This window comes from Microtus ochrogaster, chromosome 2 (genome assembly GCF_000317375.1).
Source record: "Microtus ochrogaster isolate Prairie Vole_2 chromosome 2, MicOch1.0, whole genome shotgun sequence".
Classification (NCBI taxonomy): Eukaryota; Metazoa; Chordata; class Mammalia; order Rodentia; family Cricetidae; genus Microtus; species Microtus ochrogaster.
The window spans coordinates 21,503,646-21,526,404 of record NC_022010.1 but is presented as its reverse complement, the minus strand read 5'-3'; the positions used below and the strand labels follow the sequence as shown (position 1 = coordinate 21,526,404).

At 52.4% G+C, this 22,759-nt stretch overlaps 2 protein-coding genes across 3 annotated transcripts in view; both read left to right on the top strand.

The window, feature by feature from the left end:
- Dtx2 (deltex E3 ubiquitin ligase 2) overlaps positions 1 to 15,131 on the top strand; it is a 40,649-nt gene extending 25,518 nt beyond the window's left edge. The window contains exons 5-11 of one of the 2 annotated variants that reach the window (XM_005344598.2): positions 3,477 to 3,580; positions 8,779 to 8,916; positions 10,830 to 10,903; positions 11,458 to 11,616; positions 12,802 to 12,963; positions 13,508 to 13,597; positions 14,540 to 15,131. In XM_005344598.2, coding sequence (XP_005344655.1) covers positions 3,477 to 3,580; positions 8,779 to 8,916; positions 10,830 to 10,903; positions 11,458 to 11,616; positions 12,802 to 12,963; positions 13,508 to 13,597; positions 14,540 to 14,767 — 955 coding nt within the window. In that variant the 3' untranslated portion in view covers positions 14,768 to 15,131. The remainder of the gene's footprint in view (positions 1 to 3,476; positions 3,581 to 8,778; positions 8,917 to 10,829; positions 10,904 to 11,457; positions 11,617 to 12,801; positions 12,964 to 13,507; positions 13,598 to 14,539) is intronic. The other variant, XM_005344600.2, reaches the window with a different exon arrangement.
- A 4,358-nt stretch (positions 15,132 to 19,489) lies between these two features.
- Positions 19,490 to 22,759, top strand: part of Upk3b (uroplakin 3B) — a 7,161-nt gene continuing 3,891 nt past the window's right edge. The window contains exons 1-3 of the mRNA XM_005344601.3: positions 19,490 to 19,980; positions 20,131 to 20,280; positions 21,217 to 21,442. Of these exons, the coding sequence (XP_005344658.1) occupies positions 19,890 to 19,980; positions 20,131 to 20,280; positions 21,217 to 21,442 (467 nt within the window). The 5' untranslated portion in view covers positions 19,490 to 19,889. The remainder of the gene's footprint in view (positions 19,981 to 20,130; positions 20,281 to 21,216; positions 21,443 to 22,759) is intronic.

Here is a 22,759-nt window from a genome sequence, read left to right as displayed (position 1 = left end):
AAGGGAAAAATAAGGAGAAAGGTAGAAACAGGCCCAGGGAGGGTGGAGTTTACATTGACTGACAGCAAGTCAGGTAACATCAATACCTCAGCCCAGTTCTTTGACTGTCACAGAGCCCCCTCTCAGTGCACCCCAGCTACCCTTCCTTCCTCCCTTCCTCCCTTTCTGTCTTCAGGCACACCAGATCTCATTACAGATGGCTGTGAGTCACCTTGTGGGTGCTGGGAATTGAACTCAGGACCTCTGGAAGAACAGTCAGTGCTCTTAACCTCTGAGCCATTTCTCCAGCCCCCAAACCATCCTTCTTTTTGGGTTTAGAGTAGAGGGGACAGGAAGTCCCTTTACATCAGGTTATCTTATTTGTAGAGAACATTCATGAGATTCAAATAAAACTTTCTTGCCTTTTTTTTCCTTTTTGTTTTTTTAAGATAGGTTTCTCAATGTAATTCTGGTTATCTTGGAACTTACTCTAGCTCTGGCTGTCCTAGAACTCACAGAGATCCGCCTGCCTCTACCTGCTGAGTGCTGGAATTAAAGGCGCGTGCCATGACCTCCTGGCAAATAAAACCTCTCTCATTGCCCAGGCCAGCCAGGGAGCACTGCTGTGTTAGACCCTGTAGGAGGCCTTCCCCCAGTCCAGCTCTGGTTGGGCATGTAGCTTCCCAGCTGGATGAGGTCACCAGCAGCCTGTAGTTTCTACCCTCCGACTTCTGTGATCTGTGGCTATCTCTGGAGCAGGGCTAGGGCAGACACTGGAGGCTGTACAGGAGCCTGATAGTGCCTCTCGGCTGTGCCTGAGCGCCTCCCAAGTTCTGGGCTGGGCCAGTGAGTGTGACCCCACGGGAAGGTTTTGTAACCTTCACATTTCATCACCAGAATGGGCAGGGATGCATGGAAAGGCCCGGGAGGCCCCAGGAGTGGGAAGGAGGAGGCGCTGGCAGGAACTCAGGCCTTTGGCCAACTCTTCTTGAAGAACTCTGTCCCAAACCATAATGGCTTGCATGTGGTGGTACCATGTGATATCTATGGAGCCGTCTCTCCAGCCTACCCCAGCCTTCTTTTTGAAGCCCCACCACACTAGGCTATCTTATTTGTAGAGAATTCAGTTGTTTGTTTTGGTTTTTGAGACAGGGTTTCTCTGGGTAGCCCTGGCTATCTTGGAACTCACTTTGAGGAGCAGGCTGGCCTCAAACTCAGAGATCCACCTGCCTCTGCCTCCTGAGTGCTGGGATTAAAGGTGCATACCACTACCAACTGGCAAATAAAACCTTTTATTGCTCAGGCCAGCCCTGGAACAGTACTCTGTTTTAAACCATGTAGGAGACCTTCCCTCAGCCCCGCTCCATTTATTTTGTATTAGGGATTGAACCCAGGGCCTCACTTCAGTTAGGCAAAGCTTTACCAATGAGCTATGTCCACAAGTCTGTTTTTTATGTTGATGTATGTATTTTGTGTGTGTATACATTCCTATATACACACACTTGTATGTGCTTATCCATGTACACCTGGCGGTCAGAGGGTAACTTTCGGGAGTGAGTCCTCTCCACCATGTCAGACTTGATCTCAGGTCATCAGGCCTGTCAGCAAGTGCCTTTACCCACGGAGCCATTTCTCAGGCTCCATGTCCTCTTTTTACTTTGAAACAAGGTCTCAGTGTGTTGTCCAGGCCGGTCTTGAACTTGGTGCCCCCACCTCAGTCTCCAGAATAACTGGGCTGACAGGCCTGTATCACCAGGTCTGCCTGTTGTTGCTTTTTGAACATGAGGAACGAGAACCAAATGAATAACTTCGATCATAGTCACTGTGGTAAACTCCACTCACATTTGTGGAATATGTGTTTGTATATGTGTTCATGTGTGTACATGCATGTTGAAGTCGACATGTACTGGGTGTCTTCTCATGCCACCTTTTTGAATTTACTTATTATTTTGTTTGTATTTTCGAGACAGGGTTTCTCTGTGTAGTAGCTCTGGCTGCCCCAGAACTCACTCTGTAGATCAGGCTGGCCTCAGACTCAACAGAGATCCACCTGCCTCTGCCTCCCAAGTGCTGGGATTAAAGGTGTGTGCCACCACCACCCAGCACTAATTGCTTATTTTTATTTTCATTGTCCTGGAACTTGCTATGTAGACCAAGCTTGGCCTCAGACTCAAAGAAATCCACCTGCCTCTGCCTTCCTCCTCTTCCTCCTCCTTTTTTTTTTTTTAAACAGAGCCTCTCCCTGAACCTGGAGCTCAGGGATTAGCTAGACTGGCTGGCCTGCAAGCCCTGAGGATAAATCAGTTCCTCATGCTTGTATAGTAAGCTTTTACCCTCGGACTATCCCCTCAGGCTCTAGAAATTTCATTTAAGTTTTATTTTGTGAGCACTGGAGTGCCACAGCGGATAAGAGCAAGGCTCTTGGGTTTGTTTCAAAAAAAAAAACCTGTTGGGTGGTGGTGGCGCACGCCTTTAATCCCATCACCCAGGAAGCAGAGGCAGGCGGATCTCTGTGAGTTCAAGGCCAGCCTGGTCTACAAGAGCTAGTTCCAGGATAGGCTCCAAAAGCTACAGAGTAAACTCTTGTCTAAAAAAAATAACAAAACAAAAAACCTTAAAATTTTGATTTTTGTTGCAGTGCTAAGGCTAGAACCCAGGGCCTTAAACACAAAATAAGTGCTCTACCCCCAGAACCTTCACTTACTAAAAATATCAAATCCATAAGGTTTATTTTGGGGGTTCATTTTGATAGGAATTCCACAGACATAGTACTAGATCTAACTGGCTGCATAGTATGTATGTGATACTGATTTTCCCATTACTGGCAGTGTTGGGCTCTACTGCCTGCTACAGTGGCCTCCTGTTCAGGTACCCACAGAGCTTTTCCTGTTTTTGTTTCTGTGTTGCGCTATTGAGACAGTCTTAACTACCTCGCCTCGGCCGGCCCCCGGCTGCCTCTGAGCTCAGACTAGGCTGGCCTTGAACACCTGTCAAATCTTCTGCCTCTTGAGTGCTAGGATTATAAGCAGGTGCCAGCCAAAATGCCCAGCTGAATGCCTTAAATTTTTTTTGCATATACTTATCTAGTGTGTAGGCCACAGCCCACGTGCAGGAATTGGTTCTCTGCTTCTACCCTGTGGGTTTGGGTATTGAACTCAGAAGCCAGGCTCAGTGATGGAAAGTTCACAAATACAGTGTCAAACCATCTCGTTGCCCCCATGCTCTCCATACGTGTGTATATGTGTATGTATGTATGAATGAATGATTCAGTTTTTAATTGGAACACAGTATGTAAGTGACCGAATGCCTTTTAAAAGTCTATCTGAAACCTGGTTGAATGCCTTGTCTTCAGAGTTTCTGAACTGCCTGAGGAAATAGTGCACGGGCCTCCACCCACAGGCTTCTGAGAAAGTGCAGCCAAAGAACCTCCCAGGCTTGCAGATTTGCTGCTCTCAGCACGACACCATCCACTGAGTTTGCTCTCTTTTCTCCCCAAGTGCCTCCTTCCCCAGCGGTCCCTCCTCCAGCAGCCCAGGGAGTGCCCCCACCACTGTGCCCGTGCAGATGCCAAAGCCCAGCAGGGTCCAGCAGGCGCTTGCAGGTAAGTGTCCTAACAGACTATGTCCCATGGGGCTTAGTGGGGAGGGCACCCTGTGGGTCCTCAGGGAAGTCCAAAGTGCTCCTTGGGGACCAGTTCCTCTTTGGGGTGAGTGATATACTCTCCTACCCTGGGGGGATGTCAGGACTGGTGGACTTTTCTAGTAGTTCATCCACTTGAACTGTAGTTAGAACATTTCCTTACAGGGCCCTTAAGGGAGACATGAGACCTTTTGGTCTTAGTGAGGTCTTGTGTGTGTGTTTTATGATTTATTATGTATATGTATGTGCCTGAATGTATGTGTGTTTACCAAAGTGCAGGTTCCTGAAAAGAACAGAAGAGGGCACTGGATTCCTTAGAGCTAGAATCACAGGCCGTTATGAGCTACCATGTGCGTGCTGGGAAGCAAACCTGAATCCTCTGCAAGAACGGCAGGTGTTTTAACAGCGGAGCTGTCTCTCCAGCCCCTAGGTCTGGGCACTCTGTCTTTTGGTCTGTTTTGTGAGTGTGTAGGCAGGGGATCCAGAAGACTTCCTCGGGTGGTGCCCTTCAGCACGGTTCACCTTGGTTTTTATGACTGAGTCAGTCTCTCAGTGGCCTGGGACTCTGAGGTTGTGCTAGGCTGCCTGACTCCCTAGCCAGCCAGCTCCATGGGTCTGACTGGGGCTGCCTCCCCAGCTCTGGAATTACAGTTGCTGGGCTTAGCTTTTTTCTGTACGTTTTGGGCATCAAATTTAGTTCCACATACTTGGCACAGTATTTTTTTTAAACTAACTGTACTATCTTCCTAACCCTTAGAACATTTTAGAATGAACATTTATTTGTGTGGAGGAGTGGCGGAGGGCATGCCGTGGACCGTGTACGGAGGTCAGAGAACAGCTTGTAGGAGTCATTTCTTGCCTCTGTAATGTAGTTCCAGGGATCAAACTCAAATCGTGAGACTCTGTGAGCACCTTTTCCACTGAGCCATCTCCCGGCCTCCCACCTGGCTGCATCCTATCGTTCTTTTTTTTTTTAAACAAAATTCATGTAGCCCTGGCTGGTGGCAGCTGACCTTGGACTGATGGATCCTCCTGCCTGCACTTCTCAGGTGACAGAATTGGTCATGTACATTATGCCCCCTGTATGAGATCCTAGGGGTGGAACTCAGAGCTCGGTGAATGTTTAGCAAACACCCTACCAGTGGAGCCATATCCCTAGCCCTAATTAGATCTTGTTTGGTTTGAGACAGGGGTTCCATGTAGGCCTTAAGCTCTTGAGCCTGATACCTCAGCTCCCTGACGGTTGGGATTATAGTTTCTGTTTTTGTTTTTTTGTGTGTGTGTTTTTTTTTATTTTTTTCGAGACAGGGTTTCTCCGTAGCTTTTTGGTTCCTGTCCTGGAACTAGCTCTTGTAGACCAGGCTGGCCTTGAACTCAGAGATCCGCCTGCCTCTGCCTCCCGAGTGCTGGGATTAAAGGCGTGCGCCACCACCGCCCGGCTAGTTTCTGTTTTGAGATAGGATCTCAGTATTCATCTTCTTGCCTCAGCCTCCTGAATTCTGTCTGTTTTGAAATCTTTTTCTTTTTTTATACCCAGCTTGTACTGGGGCACAGTGTACCCTTAGCTACTTTGTGATTGGTGTCCTGAGTTAGGCAAGAGCACTGGACAGGGGCGATGGCTGTGGCGTAGGCAGGTGGAGCAGTCCAGCGGTACTGGTTGTGTGGCTGTCCATTTCAGGAGAGCTGTGCGCAGAGGAAGGGTGGATGCCCTTGGCTTTTGTGGAGAGACTGCATAGGATGTGAAAAGGCACCTCTGGAGTCCATGAAGCTCTCTGTAACCATGCGTGCTGGTACTTCATAACACCCTCGATGTTGGAGCCACCAAGGTCCTTTGCTACTTGTGGAGTGTATGCAAAGGAAGGCAGGCTGGAGAGAACTCAGCAGTTCAGAGCATTGGTACTCTTGTAGAGGACCTGAGCATGGTTTCCATGCACCGTGTGCAGTTAACAGCCCTCTGTAACTGCAATTCTAGGGACCCAGTGTCTTAGTCTGACCCCTGCAGGTACCAGACACACACATGTTACATGTATATGCATGCAGGCAAAACACTCATACACATAAATGGAAATACCTTTTTTTAAAACACTCTTTTGATTCTTGGGTATACACACCAAGCAGCTCACACTGCCTCTAAATCGTTTCCAGGGCATCCTTTCGTGTGCCCAAGTAAACCCATAATTAAAAATAGACTTTTTAAATTATATTTTTGAGGCAGAGTCTCACTATATAGCCCTGGTTGGCCTTGAACTCACAGAAATCTGCTTGCTTTTGCCTCCTTAATACTGCAGTTAAGGATGTGCACCTTGGCAGAAAAAGACCAAAAACGTGAAGGAAGACAGAACAGTGCAGTGACTCTTGTTCATTACAGCTGCACAGGGGAAGTCAGTGTTTGTAGGGAGCCCCTGCCATTGCACCGGGTGGTTAGACGGTAGGGAAGCCATGTGCAGCCTGGCTCACACCTAGGTAAAATCCGCCTCAGCAGGGTGCGGCAGATATGAAGGGTGTGGCCCTTGGGTGTTCATGTTTTATCATTCCATAACTTTGAAGTGGGCACTTTTTGTTTTTGAAATAATCTCATGTAGCCCAAGCTAGCCTCAGACTCACTGTGTAGCTGAGAATGGCCATGAACTCCTTCTCTTCCTGCCTCCACTCCCACATGGTGGAATTAGAGGGCTGTATCACCATGCCCACCTTATGGAGCACTGAGGATGGAACTCGGGACGTCGGGCATGCTAGGCCAGCACCCTGCCAGCTGAGCCACGTCCCCAGCCCAGAGGTCACTTCCTTTCTAGACATCTCATCTTCATTCCGATTTAGGGTTTTTTTTGTGTGTGTGACTGGAGTTGTAGGACTAGGCACTGTGTTGGATGGTGAAGGAATATTGAGACTTGGTTCCTGGGGGCTGAATTATCACATTAGTGTTTCAGGAGATGTCTCTGCTCCTCTGAAGACATAACACACCTCCAAGATAAGTGTATTTATTGCCCAGGGTGTAAGGCAGAAAATAGTGGGTCAACAGCATCCTTATCCTTTGGGGCTCATGTGAGGGAATACCAGCTAAAACAAGCCTGAGGGGTTTCAGAGGCGAGGTACAAAGGGAAGTAGAGCACCTTAGAGAAGCTGAGGTGGCGGGGATCTATGTGACTGTCACCCACAGAGTGTGTACAGTGGGGGACACCTGCTCAGTGCCTGCGGTACGGGGGGAAGCATGGCTATATTAGTGACTTTCCTTGTCACTGGCTAAATACTGACAGGCACCTCAAGTACAGCGGGCATTTATTTTGATTTACGGTTCCAGGGGATGCAGTCCATCTTGGCAGGGACGTCTGCAGCGGGAGTGTGAGGCAGCTGGTCATGTTACATAGAGTCAGGAGGCAGAGAGAAAGCTGAGTGATGCTGCTGCCCGTGGTTAGAGTGGGCCTTCCACCGTAGTTACCCTAATCTGAATGCTCCTCTCAGACTTGGTTTGTCTCTCAGGTGACTTCAGGTCATGTCAGGTTGAGAGTATTAATGTCACAAGTCCATCTGTCAACTTGACACCCCAGCAGGGTGCCGGTGGGGGCCACATTTTAGTCCGTAGGTCATTGCGAAGTATTGGGGTTCTCTGAAGGAGAGCTAATCCATCCCTATTTATCTTTCTGCCACTTGCACCCCTTGTCCCTCTGTTACACGGCCCCCATTTCCTGTGGGAACTACCCAGGAATGTGTTTGGAATGGGGTCTTCCTTGAGGTGACCCATTCTGGTGGCTCCAGTCAGCCTCTCCGGTGTGTGCTTTGGTGCCTCCTAGTGAGAGGCTACCACGTGCTCCCCAGCTGCCTCTGCCATGCTGCCCAGGCTGTTGCTGGCATCTGCTTCTGTCCCCAGTGTGGCTTGTGGCCTACCTGAGAACTGTGGCCCTGGCTGCCCTGCAGCCCTTCCGCAACACCTCCGGTGCAGGTGGCGCTCTCTAGTTCTTCCTGTCCTGGAAAGGAATGGCACGTTGGAGGACTGCCCAGCCCTGGAGGCCTGTGCTGCAGAGAACCAGCAAAGCTGCTGTCACAGTGGTTAAGAAGCGGGGCGTCACTCCTGGGAGGGGGTGCTTTGGAGCCAGGCTAAGACTCCGAGGACTCTGGTTTCTGTGTGGGTTGACAGTGTGACAGGGACGAGGACCTCCAGCAAGAGAGCATTCTATCCTAGGACGTCTCTCTCAGGTTACCAGGGGGAGTGCAGGAGGGGGCAGCATCGGAAGAGGGTCCCAAGTATGGGCAGTCCTATGGTTTGGAGACAGTAACCTGTCCAGTGTCAACACTGCTGCCTGTTGGAGATTCCTTCTTAGTAGACGAGGGTGTCCACAGCCGGGGTCCTGGGGTGGCTTCAGTGGGAGCTGGCCGCTGTCCCACCTCAGCGGTGCCACTAAAGCTGAGAAAACACCAAGCAAGAACTAGGGAGGGAGAGAGGAAGGGAACAGTAGGGTGCTTTTGTCTCACGGTTTGGGGACATGGTGGGGACAGCAGCCCCAGTTGGAAGCCAGAAAGAGATGAGTGCTTGGCTTCCTCCTTCTCCTTTCCCTTCAGTCCAGGCCGCGGCACAGGGGGCAGTGTTGCCCACGGTAGAGTGGTCTTCACCTCAGTTAACCCAGGTCATTTGGAGCTGTCTCCCCATGGTCCTAGAGCCGGTGAAGCTGACAGTGTCGGCCATCACCATTATTACACACACAGTCCAGACAGGCTGGGGACAGCGGTGGACAGCCCCTCTCCAGAGGCCTGCCAGGCCTAGTGACTCCAGCACAGAGTCAAGACAAGACCCCAGGCCCTTGACGCCTGCCCTGCTGGGACTGCCCCTGTTGCCACAGCTTGGCTGCAACCTGCCGCACCCTGTCTCCTCATTCCCTGCACCTCTTATGGGGAGATGCCACACAGAGGCCTCTGGGCTGTTGTGGTTCTGCTCTCCTAAAGTCACCTTGTCCTCCCATCCCCTCCCCGCATGCTGTGGGCACAGGCTCGGCAGTGGCCTGTGTAGACTCCTAGGGAACTTGGGGTCTGGCCTGAAGTACGGATTCCCGGTCTTGATGGCCATTCCCAGGGTCACCGCTTCACTCCCAGCAGGGTCATGGACACCGAGTGTGGAGTGCCTCCTTCTAACGTTTGTCCCTCTGCATGTCTGATCTCGCACCCGTGTAGGCATGACGAGTGTGCTGTCAGCCATTGGACTCCCTGTGTGTCTTAGCCGTGCACCCCGGCCCACCGGCCCTCCTGCCTCCCGTCCGGCCTCTAAAGGTCACAGCTCAGTTAAGAGGCTGAGGAAAATGTCCGTGAAAGGTAGTTCCGGTTCACACACACTCTCTGGCCCTGCTCAGCTTCCTCCAATTCTTGCTGCATAGACTCTTCTTTGCCCTCCATGGCCCCTCTACTTCTGCACCTCTTCTCCCTGCCCTCATCTGCAGCAGAAGTGGCTACCGGCATTTTTCTGACTCAGTATAGGGTAACGGGCTTGTTACTGAGGATGCGTAACCGCGGTGTTGACCTGGCTGCCGATAGATCGCAGTACTGCTGTCTCTTCTGGGAGCCTCACTGACCTTGAACCTCTGTCTTGCTGCCACCTCCTAAGCCTTGGTGTTACAGGCATCCACCACACCCAGTTCAGGTAGCATTGGGTGTGGAACCCAGGGAGGGCCTCAAACATGCTAGGCAAGCAGTCTACCAACTGAGCCAAAAGCCCCAGCTCTCTGCACACACTTGTAACCTGCTTCTGTAGAGACAGATTTGTGGACGGGGCAGGCTGGCAGCTTCTCAACACACCCAGTTTGTGACGAACACAAACACTTGGCAGTCCCTCTGGCCCTCTTGGGTGTAGGTGACTCTCATGAGATTAATTGTGGCTGACCACTTTGAGAAATGCCGGTAACTGAAGCTCAGCTCTGGAAGGCTGTGTGGGCGAGCGGGCAGCGGGATGCTTAGCTGGTTCTGAGCAGAGGTAGGCCCCGAGGTTACCTGGATGCTGGTCTGTGTATCCGCAGGCTTCCCTGTCTCCTGTTTTTGAGTCGAGCTGCACACTCAGTGCTGCCTCTTAGGCAGGCACCGCCGTGCCTGACTCACCGGACCCCAGATCTAGAGGAGTCCTACCTGTGTGGCAGCGGCAGGACTGTTGCTCTTTTTGTCTGGTTTTCTTGCCAGTGGCCAGAGTGTGAGTGCTTTGCAGGGATTGTGAGGTGTGTGTGTGTCTATGTGGGTGTTTAGTGAGTCACAGGGCAGGCATATATGGGATGTACGTGGTACCCTCTGCTGGTTTCTACTTGTCCAGGAGCTGACAGCTGACATTTCCTGGGTCTCTGAAGTGGTAGGATTTGATCACTGCACATGAACGAGAATCAAACCCCACATCCCCCTTTTCTACACTAAGCCACCTCTTCCTGTGGCTGTCACCCGTTTCTCTGGTCCAGAAGGGTCCTATGGTCCACTCTCAGATATGAATCTTTGCAGCCATAGGCTGAAGGCTGCAAGATGGCCTCAAACAAGATCCCCACTGTGACTTTAGACTGGACAGTGGGACCCCTGGCTGGGAGCCGCTTCAGGGCTGCATTGTTCTCCCTGGTCCTTCATCTGCCCCCTCTGTCCCAACTCCTGCTGCTTGGAGACTTCTGGGCCCTGGTTTAGGGCTCCCCCCTCCCCCGCTTCACACACTCATACACAGCCAGCCATGGTCACTTCCAGGATCACTCGGCTTCAGAGCTCAGTGGGTGTGTGCCCAGATCCTCCAGCCCCAAGGTGGGAAGGGGTGCAATGTGTTACAACAGCATTTTCAGTGTCCACAGTTGCTCACATTGCCCTGCTCCACACCCACTAGACTCAAAACTACCTCTCTCCTGAAATCTCCGTGTGGGGTGCTGACAGTTGGGCAGGCGGACCCCTGGGATCTACTGAGGGTGCTTTGTTCCCAGAGCTGCTCTTTGACTCTTCTCCGTGGCTTTCTGGGGGCTGTGGCTCAGGGATGTGCTGCTCTGTTGCGGATCCTCTGCCTCCATGACCGGCCCTGCCCCTGAGCAGGTGGCCCGGGTTTGGTGTCAGCATCCTGTGCCTGCACTGGAGGCTGCCCTGTCCTTTGAGCTAACTTTCCTGACTCCGCCCTGCTAACGTTTCCTCCTTGCAGCTGGGACTGCTGCCTGCTCCCTTCCTCAGCATTGCTCTCCCCACCTTGCCTGCCCGGACAGCACTCACATCTTGCTCTCTTCCAGAAGGGGCGTCTAAGCCCGAGCCGGAGCACGTGATCAGAAAGTACACTGAGGAGCTGAGAATGGCCCCCGATGAGGTATGTGTCCCTGGAGGAGGGCCCCAACCCTCAGGGCCTGTAGGAGGCTGACACTGCGCTCCAGGACCTGGGGCTGGCTCCAACCTTCCATCTTGGACAGACATTACCAAGATGAGGTGGCCAGAGTTCATTCTCACCCCGTGGCTAAGCTGAAGTCCTCCCGTGGCTAAGCTGAAGTCCTGAGCAGTGAGCTTTCTCCTCAGTCTGCGAGGCAGGCATGACTGACTCCGCTCAGGCCTGCTTTGTGAAGGAACAAGGTGGCCTTGTCCAAGGGACACCCTTTCCTCTCTGGCTCTTGTCTCTGGTAAGAACCATGGGTTGCTCTTTTGGCCTCATGGCCTGTGTTTTTTGGTCAGCCCTTCAAGACAAAATGAGAGGTGGCTCTGTGGTCCCCTGCTCTGGAACAGTGACTGAGATGATGGCCTAGCGTTCCCTTCTGACAGAGCCAGGGCTCCTCCCTCACCCCTGCACTGGCGTACTGTGGCCCAGTACTGGCACGTGAATGCTGTGGTAGGCGTGCAGGGACAAGCGTGTGCTGTGTGCCTTCCCTGTAGGACTGCATCATCTGCATGGAGAAGCTGTCTGTGACTTCCGGGTACAGTGATGTGACTGCCAGCAGGAGCCTCGGGCCCATGGCTGTGGGCCGCCTCACCAAGTGCAGCCATACCTTCCACCTGCTGTGCCTGCTGGCCATGTACTGCAATGGGAACAAGGTACCACAGCCTCTGGGGGACTGCGCTGACCTGCTACCTCTGGGTGTGCTGTCACATACTTGGGATCTCAGCACTCAGGAGGCCAAGGCAGTAGGAGCATACGTTCTAGCCCAGCCTGAGCTATAGAGAGAGACCCTGTCTCAAGAAAACAAAACCAAAAAGTAGCCTAAGATATCTTTGGTGCTGGTACAGCAGCAGGCTGAAAGGCAGATGCTGAGCTGTGAGATTGAAAAGTGTGGGCTCACTCCTGATTAAACAGATAAGGGCTGGGGCTAGGGCTATAGCTCGGTGATAGAGCCCCTACCTAGAATCCCCCAGTGAGGGGCTGGGGTGTGACTCAGTGGTAGAGCCCCTGCCTAGAATCCCCCAGTGAGGGGCTGGGGTGTGACTCAGTGGTAGAGCCCTGCCTAGAATGACTCCTCCAGCTTGCCTCAGGGAGGGATCCTCGGCTTCTCCGTTAGGGCTATATCCTCTACCCGCTTTCCCTGCCTTCTGTCTTTCTATGACAGTCCTGAGTAGTCAGCCTGAGTAGTCAGGGCACCATGCATGGACACCTGCTTTCCCAGCACTTAGGAGGTTGATGCCAAGGGCTCAGGAGTGCCAGGGCTGCGTAAAATCCTTCCTCAGACAAACAGGGCAAGCAAAATAGCTCAGCAGGTAAAGGAGACTTTCTGTAAAGTCTGAGTCCATGTAAAGGTGGCAGGAGAAGCCAACTCCATACGGTTGTCTTCTTGACCTTCAGATGTGTGTGCATACACAGAAATATACATTAATAAAGAATTAGCTAAATAAAAACAAGAAGCTTAGGACTCTGTCTAGGGCCCTAACCCACCCCTGACTGCAGGTTCCATGCCCCTTCTCACAGCTAACACAGCTGCTATCCTATGGAGTCAGGGGTAGGAAGGTGGAGGGGACCAAGTCAGACAGCAGTCATTGATGCTAGCGTCCTTGTGCACTTCGTGACAGCCATGTGCAGGGAGGTGACTAAGTGGAGACTTGACCCTCATTTTCCTACCATGTGCCAGTCTCCCCGTATCTCGCCAGTTGAATGAGAATCGGGTTTGTGGTGTGCACAGTTCAGCCTCTATAGTTAGTTTTGGGGTCTGGCCCCCTCTGCCGTCTGGACATCACTGTTGAAGTGTGCTGGGAGCTGCTAGCTCAGGCTGTCACATCTGTCTTCTCCAGGACGGGAGTCTGCAGTGTCCATCTTGCAAAGCCATCTATGGGGAGAAGACTGGAACACAGCCGAGGGGAAAGATGGAGGTATTCAGGTACCATACGTCTCTCCCAGGCCACGAAGACTGCGGGACTATACTCATTGTTTACAACATCCAACATGGCATCCAGGTGAGGGCCAGCCCCCCACCAGGGACCTGGCCAGATCACCGATCCTGAGCTCCCCTCTTCTGCCCACTGCGCTCTCCACATCCACACCCAGAATAGGGGTCAGGATGGTCCTGCCTGGAGGAGTGCTGGGGGTTGGGAAGGCCGTCCACAGGAGGAGACGTCTGGGCAGAAGAGCATGGCGAGCTCTGTGGGGCTCACATGTCCGGGTGGAAGGCTGAAGGAGCAGCCTTGCTAAAAGGCCCAGTACTGAGCTCCATGTCAGAATCCCACTCTAGGGGTTCATGGAGAAAGGCAGGAGAAGCAGGAATGTCCATCCTTGCCCTTGGCAGAGTTTACAGTGTCCTTAGGAAAGAGCAAGTTGCCAGGCCATCGGGTGGTGCAGGTGACAGACAGGTGGTCGTGGTTGGGAGACTCCACTGACTTTTGAGTGTTGGCACAGGAGTAGACCAAGCTTGGCAGGCTAGGCTGTGGACGAGGCTTCCATGTTACGTGAGCTGCAGCCTGCCACAGTTCTGCCATCAAGTTGTCTGCATTCCTTTCACAGGGTCCTGAGCACCCCAGCCCTGGGAAACCATTCACAGCCCGAGGCTTTCCCCGGCAGTGCTATTTGCCAGATAATCCTCAAGGCCGCAAGGTAAGTCCCACCCCCACCCTGTTTGCTTCCCCTCACCGGGGACCCACGCGTGTTAGAGAGATGTGACCTGGCCCTTCCAGCAGCTCCATAGCAGAGAGCTGGGGTTCGTGCTGGGTCAGGATAGTGAGCAGCCGCAGGACAGACTAGGGACACCCGCCAGCCTGGGACCTCAGCAAGGACTTGGGGGGTAGGAAGAAACGTCCAGATCCACAGAAAAACTGATCTGGAAGTGAGCCTGGGGAAGGGCAGGGCCCAAACCAAGGCTGAGAAAGCTCCAGGCTGCTCCAGGTCAGGCACTCTGAAGCCACAGTATGTTGGGGTGTGGCTCGGTTGGTAGCAGGCTTGCCTGGGGTGTGAGAGCCCTGGGTTTGGTCCCCAGCTCCCCATGAACCGAGCACAGTGGCACTTGGTGGGTGGAGTCCAAGCCATCCTTGGCTACATAGTGAGACCCAATCCCTCCTCTACAACACCACACTCACTGGGCTCCTGGGTGATGGTGTGCTGGGCTCTGCTTATGTTTTTCTTTTATTTGGGGTTGTGGGGCTGGGAGGGCCATGCTGCGGCTCTGGAGTTCCTTCTTTCCCTCTCTGTTAGGTCCTGAGCGTCAAGCTCGGGTCGCCCACCGCCATCTTGCTAGCCTTTATCTCTGCCCAGGATCTACCACCGAGTCTCACTCCTTGCCCCAAGCGATAGTGGAGGCCATGTTGAGGGCAGGAGGCCTGCAGGAGTGAGGGAGGCAGCTGGTCCAGTCAGATTTGGAGGGAAGGCCACCTGGAGAGTGGTACCAGGATGGAGAGGGCTGGGCTGGGTCAGCGCTGGTGTGGAGTGCTCCAGAGTGCCCACACGTGCGGGTCGGTGTCTGGGAGTGCATGAGCCACGGGCAGTGCGGTAGAGCAGAGCCCCGGTGGCTGTCAAAGGGCCTCCTTCCACTTTCCTGGGCAGGTCTTGGAGCTCCTGAAGGTGGCCTGGAAGAGACGGCTCATCTTTACTGTGGGGACATCCAGCACGACCGGTGAGACAGACACAGTAGTGTGGAATGAGATCCACCACAAGACGGAGATGGACCGGAACCTGACAGGCCATGGCTATCCAGACCCCAACTACCTGCAGAATGTGCTGGCTGAGCTGGCTGCCCAGGGAGTCACCGAGGACTGCCTGGAGCAGCAGTGACCCCTTGGGCCTGCCTCTGTCGACCGCCCCAACTCCCCCTGGGTGGGTGGGTGGGCAGGAAGGTGTGCCTTTGTTGAGAGGCAAGAATGTTTGTTGGGGTGCAGGATGCATCCCCTCCTGAAGCTGGGGCTTCTCCCTGCCTCTCCTGCCACCCTCCTGTCTGGGCTGGGGTCTGCCTAGAAAATGGGCACCCTCAGTATTGTACTTGCGGAGGCTTAAGCTGGAGCTACCTCAGTGCACAGACGGGAAAGGGCCCTTCCAGCCTCGGGTGGGCTGTGACCCAACAAGGGGTGAGCAGGGCCTATTATTCCTCTCAGCTTTTGGCCAGCTTTTCATACCTCAGATTTTTTTTTTTTTTGCAATAAAGACCCTACAGCCAACGTGTATCTGTGTAGAAGCATGTGTGCGCGCATGCGTGCACGCGTGTGTGTGTGTGTGTGTGTGTGTGTGTGTGTGTGTGAGAGAGAGAGAGAGAGAGAGAGAGAGAGAGAGAGAGAGAGAGAGAGATGTCCCTTCGTATGGCACACTTAGCTTGGTGTGTGGAGCAGGAAGCCACCTAAGAAGCAAGGATAAAGACTACCAAGCTCAGCAGTGAGACTCTGGTGACACACACACTTGCTGTGTGGTCCCCGAAGCCACCCTCATCCTTACCATACAGCCTCCCTTACAGAGTGCTGTTCACACAGACTGTGCTGTCTCCCTGCTTCCCAGTCAAGAGGATGCTCAGAAGCACAGTAGCTGGGCAAGGACCTTCGGGTGCCGTCCTCTAAGGCCCTGGTCATTGAGACCTGGTCTCACTATAAACCATAAAATCCCCCTGCCTCAGCCTCCTTAGTCCTGGGATTCAGGCGTACACCACCACACCCGGCAGGTTCCTACATTTCCCTTATTTGGTCATTTTCACTTCCGGTTACCCTTTGATTCCACTTCTCCCCGTTCTATTCTCTCATTTCTGTGAGCTCCCGAGTTCTAGTAGAGTTGCTTGCACCAACATGGGAGGGGAGGATTTGCAGGAACATGGGCATTTTAGCACTGGCTGTACTGTGGAGGGAGGAGCGACTCCCTCTTCCCTGGCACTGGCTGTACTGCTGGAGGGAAGCAACTCCCTCTCCCCTAGCAGTCACTGCCTGTAGCTCCTCAGGTGGGCGGGGAGCCTCATACACCCTTCCCTGTCCACGATAGTGTTGCTAGATAACCACAGCTGCTGTGACTTCATGTGTCCAGGAGAAAGCATTTCAGTGCGCTCCCCCCAACCTCTGGCTCGCTCTTCCCCCTCTTCCTCTTCTGATTGTAAAAGAACATTTTCATGTGATTCTAAGTGTCGTGAGCCCAAGGCTCCAGTAAGTCAGCCCTGGGGACAAGGTCACTGCTTGCCTTGGCAGAGCCCCTAAGTTAGCTGCACTCTAGACCACATTTGTAACTCACTCTGCCTCAGGGCGGCAGTTGGACAGCCTCCCGTATGGAGTCTTAGAGCTTTGCCACCGATGGACAGCGAGATCCAGGGAGACGATGCCACAGATCACACCTGCTGAGGGAGTGTATCCAGAGTAGAGACTTGGAATGTAGCAGCGAAAAAATGAACGGACAGGGCCTAGTGACGTGGCTCAGCAGCGAAGTGTGCATAGCATGCTTGCAGAAAACCAGAGTCCCGTTCCCAGCGCTCACACTTGGTGACTCACAGCTGCCTGTAACTCCAGCCCCAGGGCTGCTGAAGCCTCTGACATCCACGCGCACATACCCACACAGTCACGGACTGGAGGCATGACTCAGTGGTAAAGCACCTGGCTAATTTGCATGAGGCTTTTTTCCCCATCCCACAGTGGACATAAGAACATGTCCAGAGTGGGGTAAATGACTGGGGTACCTGAAACAGTGCTGTGTGAGATTGATTGATGGGCAGTGCAACTCAGGACCAGGAGATGCATGCGAAGGCACTGGAGCCCCCCAGAGGACAGGGCAGGGAAGTCTCCACCAACTCAAGGACATAGAATAAGTTATTTCAAAAACAAAAACATAAAATCAAATACATCGAAGTAACTGCTAAAGTACTGGGTGGGGGAACTGGCCACTTACTCGTTGCTGGGCATGCAAAATTGTCTTACTTTAGGCAACAGTTCCTCAGAAACGGTGACCACGTGACTGTGAGTTTCATTCCCGGGGGTATTTTACTGGAACATGCCCACACAACAAAGTTATATGCAAATAATGTGTAGCAATGTTCCTAACAGGCAAAAAGTTGGAACACCCCAAATCCTCAGCTGCCTGTAAGAAACAAGTCTGTTATTTGCATGTGACAGGATTTTCACCCTAAAAAGGGGTGAAGCACTCAATGCGTGAGCCCTACAAAGATGCCAAATAGAGAACCCAGGCAACATGGGGTGGCTTGTATTCAGAAGTAGGCTGGAGGACCCTGAATCCCAAGGCCAGCCTGGGTGTCCTGGACTTTTTGGTGGCCTTTTGTTTTGTTTTGTTTTGTTTTGTCAAATTGACAAAGGCTGGATACATTTGGGAAGAGGGAACCTCAGTTGAAAAAAATCACCCCCACCAGCTTAACCTGTGGGCATTTCTTGATTCATGACTGATGTGAAAGGACCTAGCCCTTTGTGGGCAGTGCTGTTCCTGGGCAGGTGGTCAGGGATTGTATAAGAAAACAAGCTAAGGGCTGGAGAGATGGCTCAGCAGTTAAGGGCATTGCCTGCTCTTCCAAATGTCCTGAGTTCAATTCCCGGCAACGACGTGGTAGCTCACAACCATCTGTAATGAGGTCTGGTGCCCTATTCTGACCTGCTACATAATAAATAAAAAATAAAAATAAAAGCAAGCTGAGCCACTCAGCAAACACAAGCCAGTAAGCAGCGTTTCTCCATGGCCTCTGCTTTAGTTCCTGCCTTGAGTTCCCACCCTGACCTCTCAGTGATGGGGTGTAACCTGAGGGCTGTAAGCTGAAACAAACCCTTTCCTTCCCATCTGCTTCTGGTTACAGCAATAGAAACCTTAATTAAGATACTGAGTAACTCCAGGCGTGGTGGTGCGTGCCTTTAATCCCGCACTTGGGAAGCAGAGGCAAGCAGATCTCCGAGTTCAAGGCCAGCCTGGTCTACAGACTCAGTTCCAGGACAGCCAGGGCTTAAAAAAAAATACTGAGTAACATAGACCTATCTCAGAAAAGGGGGCTTGCAAGATGGCTCTGGATAGGTGCACTTGGCTCCAACCCTGATGACCCTAGTTCTGTCTCCAGGTCCCACATTGTGGAAAGAGAGGAAATACTTGAAGCTGACCTCTGGCCACATGCATACCATGGCACAAACCCCTCCTCCTACAACACAGAAATAAATGTAATGAACAATAAAAAAGAGTAAATTCAACACTAGCCAGGCCTGGTTGCACAGGCCCACCAGCTCTATGTGTCAGGCTGAGGCAGGAGAATTGCAAGTTCAAGGCCTTGCTTTGGTTACAGTGAGATCATGTTGACAGAGGTTTCTGTCCCGCCAGGTCCCAGAGCCGTTTAGTCCCCAAAAACCACACAGAGGTCTACATTAATTATAAACTGGTTGGCCTAGTAGCTCAGGCTTCTTATTAACTCATAACTTATATTAGCCCATAATTCTTGTGTTAGCCACATGGCTTGGTACCTTTTATCAGGGAGGCATTCTCATCTTGATTCCTCTGTGTCTGGATGATGACTGCCACTGCAGACTGCACCTTTCCTCTTCCCAGAATTCTCCTCTCCTCGTTGCCCCGCCTATATTTCCTGCCTGGCTCCGGGCCAATCAGCATTTTATTAAAAACAATACAAGTGACAGGGTACAAAACCATTGTTCCACAGAAAGATCAGGAACTGTCTCTTTTTACTTTTGAGACCCTGTTCCTCAGGCTGGATTGTCTTGACCAGCCTTAATACAAGCGGAGGTGCTTAGTCTCACTGCAACTTGATATGCCCTGTTTTGTTGATACCCATGGGAGACCTGCCCTTTCCTAAACAGAAATGGAGAAGTGGATTGGGGAAGGGGTTCTGCAGAGGAGTAGGGGGGAAGGAGCTGGGAGGAGAAGAAGGAAACTTTGGTCGGGATGGACAAAAAGAATAGATAGAATGTGGGCTGGGGTGCCACTCAGTTGGCGGAGTATTTGCTCAGCATGCACAAAGCCCTGGGTTCCATCCCAGCACTGCGTAGACCAGAAGCTGCGGTGCCCACCTGTGACCCCAGCAGCTGGGAAGTGAAGGCAGGAGCATCATCACCTTCTGTTACACAGTGAGTCCAAGGCCAGCCTGGACCACATGAGACTGTCTCAAAGATAAATGGGCCAGGTGGGTAGTGGCACACACCTTTGATCCCAGAATTTAGCAGGCAGAGGCAAGCGAATCTGTGAGTTTGAGGCCAGTCTGGTCTACGATGCAAGTTCCAGGACATTCAGGGCTACACAGAAAAACCATGTCTCAGAAAACCTAAATTAATAAATAAAACAATTTAAAAACCGCATAGGATGAGACTCAAAGGGTTTGAGTAAGTGAAAAGTTTGATTTGTTCTGTCCTTTCAGAGGTCAAAGTCTTCTCCTGGAGAAGGACGTGGAGGTTCAGAGCTGGGGAAGACGTGGCTCCATGGGGCAGAGGCTACACAGGGGACAACAGTGTCCCGGAGCTGCTTGGGGCTGCTCAGGGCCAGCCTACCCCAGGCTTGCTCCCTGCTCCTCACTTCCTGGGTGGGGATGGATGGCCAGAGGGTGGCTCCTGGCACCCAGGGTTCAGGAATCTCAGGCATGTGGTTCTGGGCCCAGACGGGGGAGGGGGGCACCCTCCCAGGAGCAGGGAATTAAGTGGTACCACAATCTAGACAGCTAATCAGCTCTGGGGTGGGGGAGCCTAAAGGTCATGTGAAGGCTGGTCCTAAATGGCCCCTCTCCTGTAGTTCTGGCATGGAGCCCCATACAGGAGCCCACCTAGCCCCTCCCTGTGATGGGCTGGACCCGCTGGGAGTGAGAAGGGGTGAATTCATATTTTCAAGTCTTTCCTGCTCTCCTGGCAGTCCAAGTAAGCAGCAACTGTAGGCCAGAGGTATTGGAGGTGGGGAGTAGCAGGACCAGCCCCTGAGCCTGCCTCTGCTGTCTGTAAGTGCTGTGACAGCCATGGGGTTCACCAGGAGGCCGCCTCACCCTCAGCCTCTGCTGCTGCTGCTGCTGCTGCTGCTGCTGTGGCTGTCCCGAAGCCTGAGTCTAGGTAAGTGTAACTCCCGCAATGGATGCCCTTGGACCTGGGGTACCTGAAACCCATCCCACCTCCTGAGCTGGGAGAACGGGTTGGGGAAGGGGAGGCCCACAGAACTGCCCTGTCTAGCTTGCTTTTCACCTTTGTTCCCCGTGGCCACAGACCTGATTCCCTATGAGCCGCAGATAACAGCCTGGGACCTGGAAGGGAAGATCACAGCCACCACGTTCTGTCTGGAGCAGCCTCGGTGCGTCTTTGATGAGCGTGCCTTTGCCAATGATACCATCTGGCTGGTGGTGGCTTTCAACAATGGTGTGTGGTGAGGATCTGGGGCCTTGGGGGAAGGGGCATAGGCTGAGAGGGGCTGTCTGGGGCACCTGAAGAATGGCAGTGTTGACTTGGTCTCTGATGTAGACATCCAGGTAAACCAGTGGGTAAAGCCCTCCAGGGACAGCCTTCTCTCTCTCTCTCTCTCTCTCTCTCTCTCTCTCTCTCTCTCTCTCTCTCTCTCGGCAGGGTCTGATCTTGTTTCTGCCCAGTTCACGTGGTAGTGGGGACAGAGGCCAGGGTTTATATATTGTAAGGCAGGTACTCTACCAACTGAGTGTTAGATCACAGCTTGTCCCTTTGAGACACTGGGTCCCCCTAGGACAGTGGTTCTCAACCTTGCTAGTGCTGCAACCCTTTAATACAGTTCCTCATACTGTGGTGACCCCCAACCGTAAAATTATTTTCATTGCTGTTGCATAATTGTAATTTTGCTACTGTTATGAATTGCAATGTAAATGTCTGATATGCAGAGCTGATATGCGACCCCTGTGAAAGGGGCGTTCGACCCCCATGTTGAGAAGCTTCTTTAAGATAACCCTGCCTCTCTAAAATAATCCTGCTTCTCTAAAAATAATCCTGTCTCTATAAAATAATCCCTCCTCTCTAAAATAATCCCGTCGTGTCACCTGGAGAAACCAGGCCTCTGCAGATCGTCTCCTGGGACAGAAGCCGTTGGCCGCTCTCTAGTTTTACATATGTGTTAGTCCAGGGGTGTTCACATGGAATTTGGAGGACAGTTTGGGGGAGTCGGTGCTCTCCTTCCACCACGTGTGTCCTGGGGATCAAACTCAGGTTGTCAGGTTTGGCAGCAAGCCCCTTTAGCACCGAACCATCTCACCACCCTTCTGTATTAGTATACTTAACACAGCTACGGAGACAGCCCCTGCTCTTGCCTCTCTCTGACCCTTTTTCCTCCAGCCTCCAGGGACTTCCAGAACCCACAGACCTCTGCTATGATCCCGACCTCACCACAGCTACTGACTGACGGCTACTATATGACATTACCCCTGTCCCTGGATCAGCTGCCCTGTGAGGGTCTGGCAGGTGGCAGTGGAGGTGTCCGTGTGCTTCGGGTCGGCAATGACTTCGGCTGTTACCAGAAGTCCTATTGCAATGCTCCCCTCCCGAGCCAGGGGCCCTACAGGTGTGTCATTGGAGCCCCTGCCCTGGGGTTGGGTGTTCTCAGGAAGAGAGATGGAACTTCTTAGACCACACCCCTCCAGGGCCTTCTCCTGAATGCCCGCTAGTCACAGCTCCTCCCCGTGCTAGCCATAGTTTACTTTCTTTGCATAGCGGGTCATCAAAATGACTTTTCTGTGCATTGATCAGAGCGGCACCCCCACACTCTGGAGGCAGAGGCAGGAGGATCGTGAGTTCAATACCAGCTGCAGCCACATGAGTTTGAGGCAAGCAGCTCCATAAGACCGGGTTAAAAGATCATCAGGCTGGGGGTGTAGCTTAGTTGCTAGCATTCATTTTGCACGTATGCAGCCCTGGGTTCCATTCCAGCACTCCACAAACCAGGAGTGGGGGTACGGTGCTTGTAATCCCAGCACTCGAGGTGAGAAGGTAGGAAAGCCAGGAATGGAGGCTATTCTCAGCTTTATATTGAATTCTAAGTTAGCCTGGCCTAAATGAGACTCAATCTCAAAAAAAAAAAAAAAAAAAAAAAAGAAAGAAAAAAGAGAAAGAAAGAAAAAGAAAGAAAAGGAAAGGAAAGGAAAGGAAATAAAAGGAAAGGAAAGGAAAGGAAAAGAAAGAAGAAAAAGAAAAGAGAGTACTCTCCAAATGTGTCCTAGGAGGGGAAGGTGGGTTTAAGGATGAGACCACCATTTTGGTCAAAAACAGTTCTGACAGAATGCATGACTTCCCAACCCATAGTGCAGATGAAGAAACTGAGGCCTGTTGTGCTAGAGTTCAAACACAGTTCTCTTCAGTGTCTATCCTGAGATGAAGATCTCAGGTGTCCTCAGAGACTCAGCAGTGGGAGTCCAGAATGCAGGACGCAGTCTCCGGAGAAGGCATCTCCATCTGTCCAGTCTCCCTCTGCTCCATCACGGATGCTGGCGATTGCGTCTTTCTCGCAGCTGCTCCACTGCCCCCTTCCTGTCAGCCCCAGTGCTGGCTTCCTTCCATCTCCTCTGCTGGGCCCCACCGTGCTCTCTCCCCAGAGCTTCCACCCATGAAAGACAGCATCATGCCAAGTCCTCCCACTCCTGGCTGTCCAGGCCCTGACCACACCCCAGCCCCACCCTTGTGCCTTTGCCAGGACTCTTAATTTGAGGCCTACTTTCTTCTCACTTGGGTGGCTCCCATAGACTCCAGAGATCAGTAATTCCATTTTGTTGTACTGGTATTCAGCCTAAGAGTTTGCGTATTCTAGTCAGGTGCTCTCCCATTGAGCCACACCCCAGCCCCTCACTGGGGGATTCTAGGCAGGTGCTCTACCACTGAGCCACAC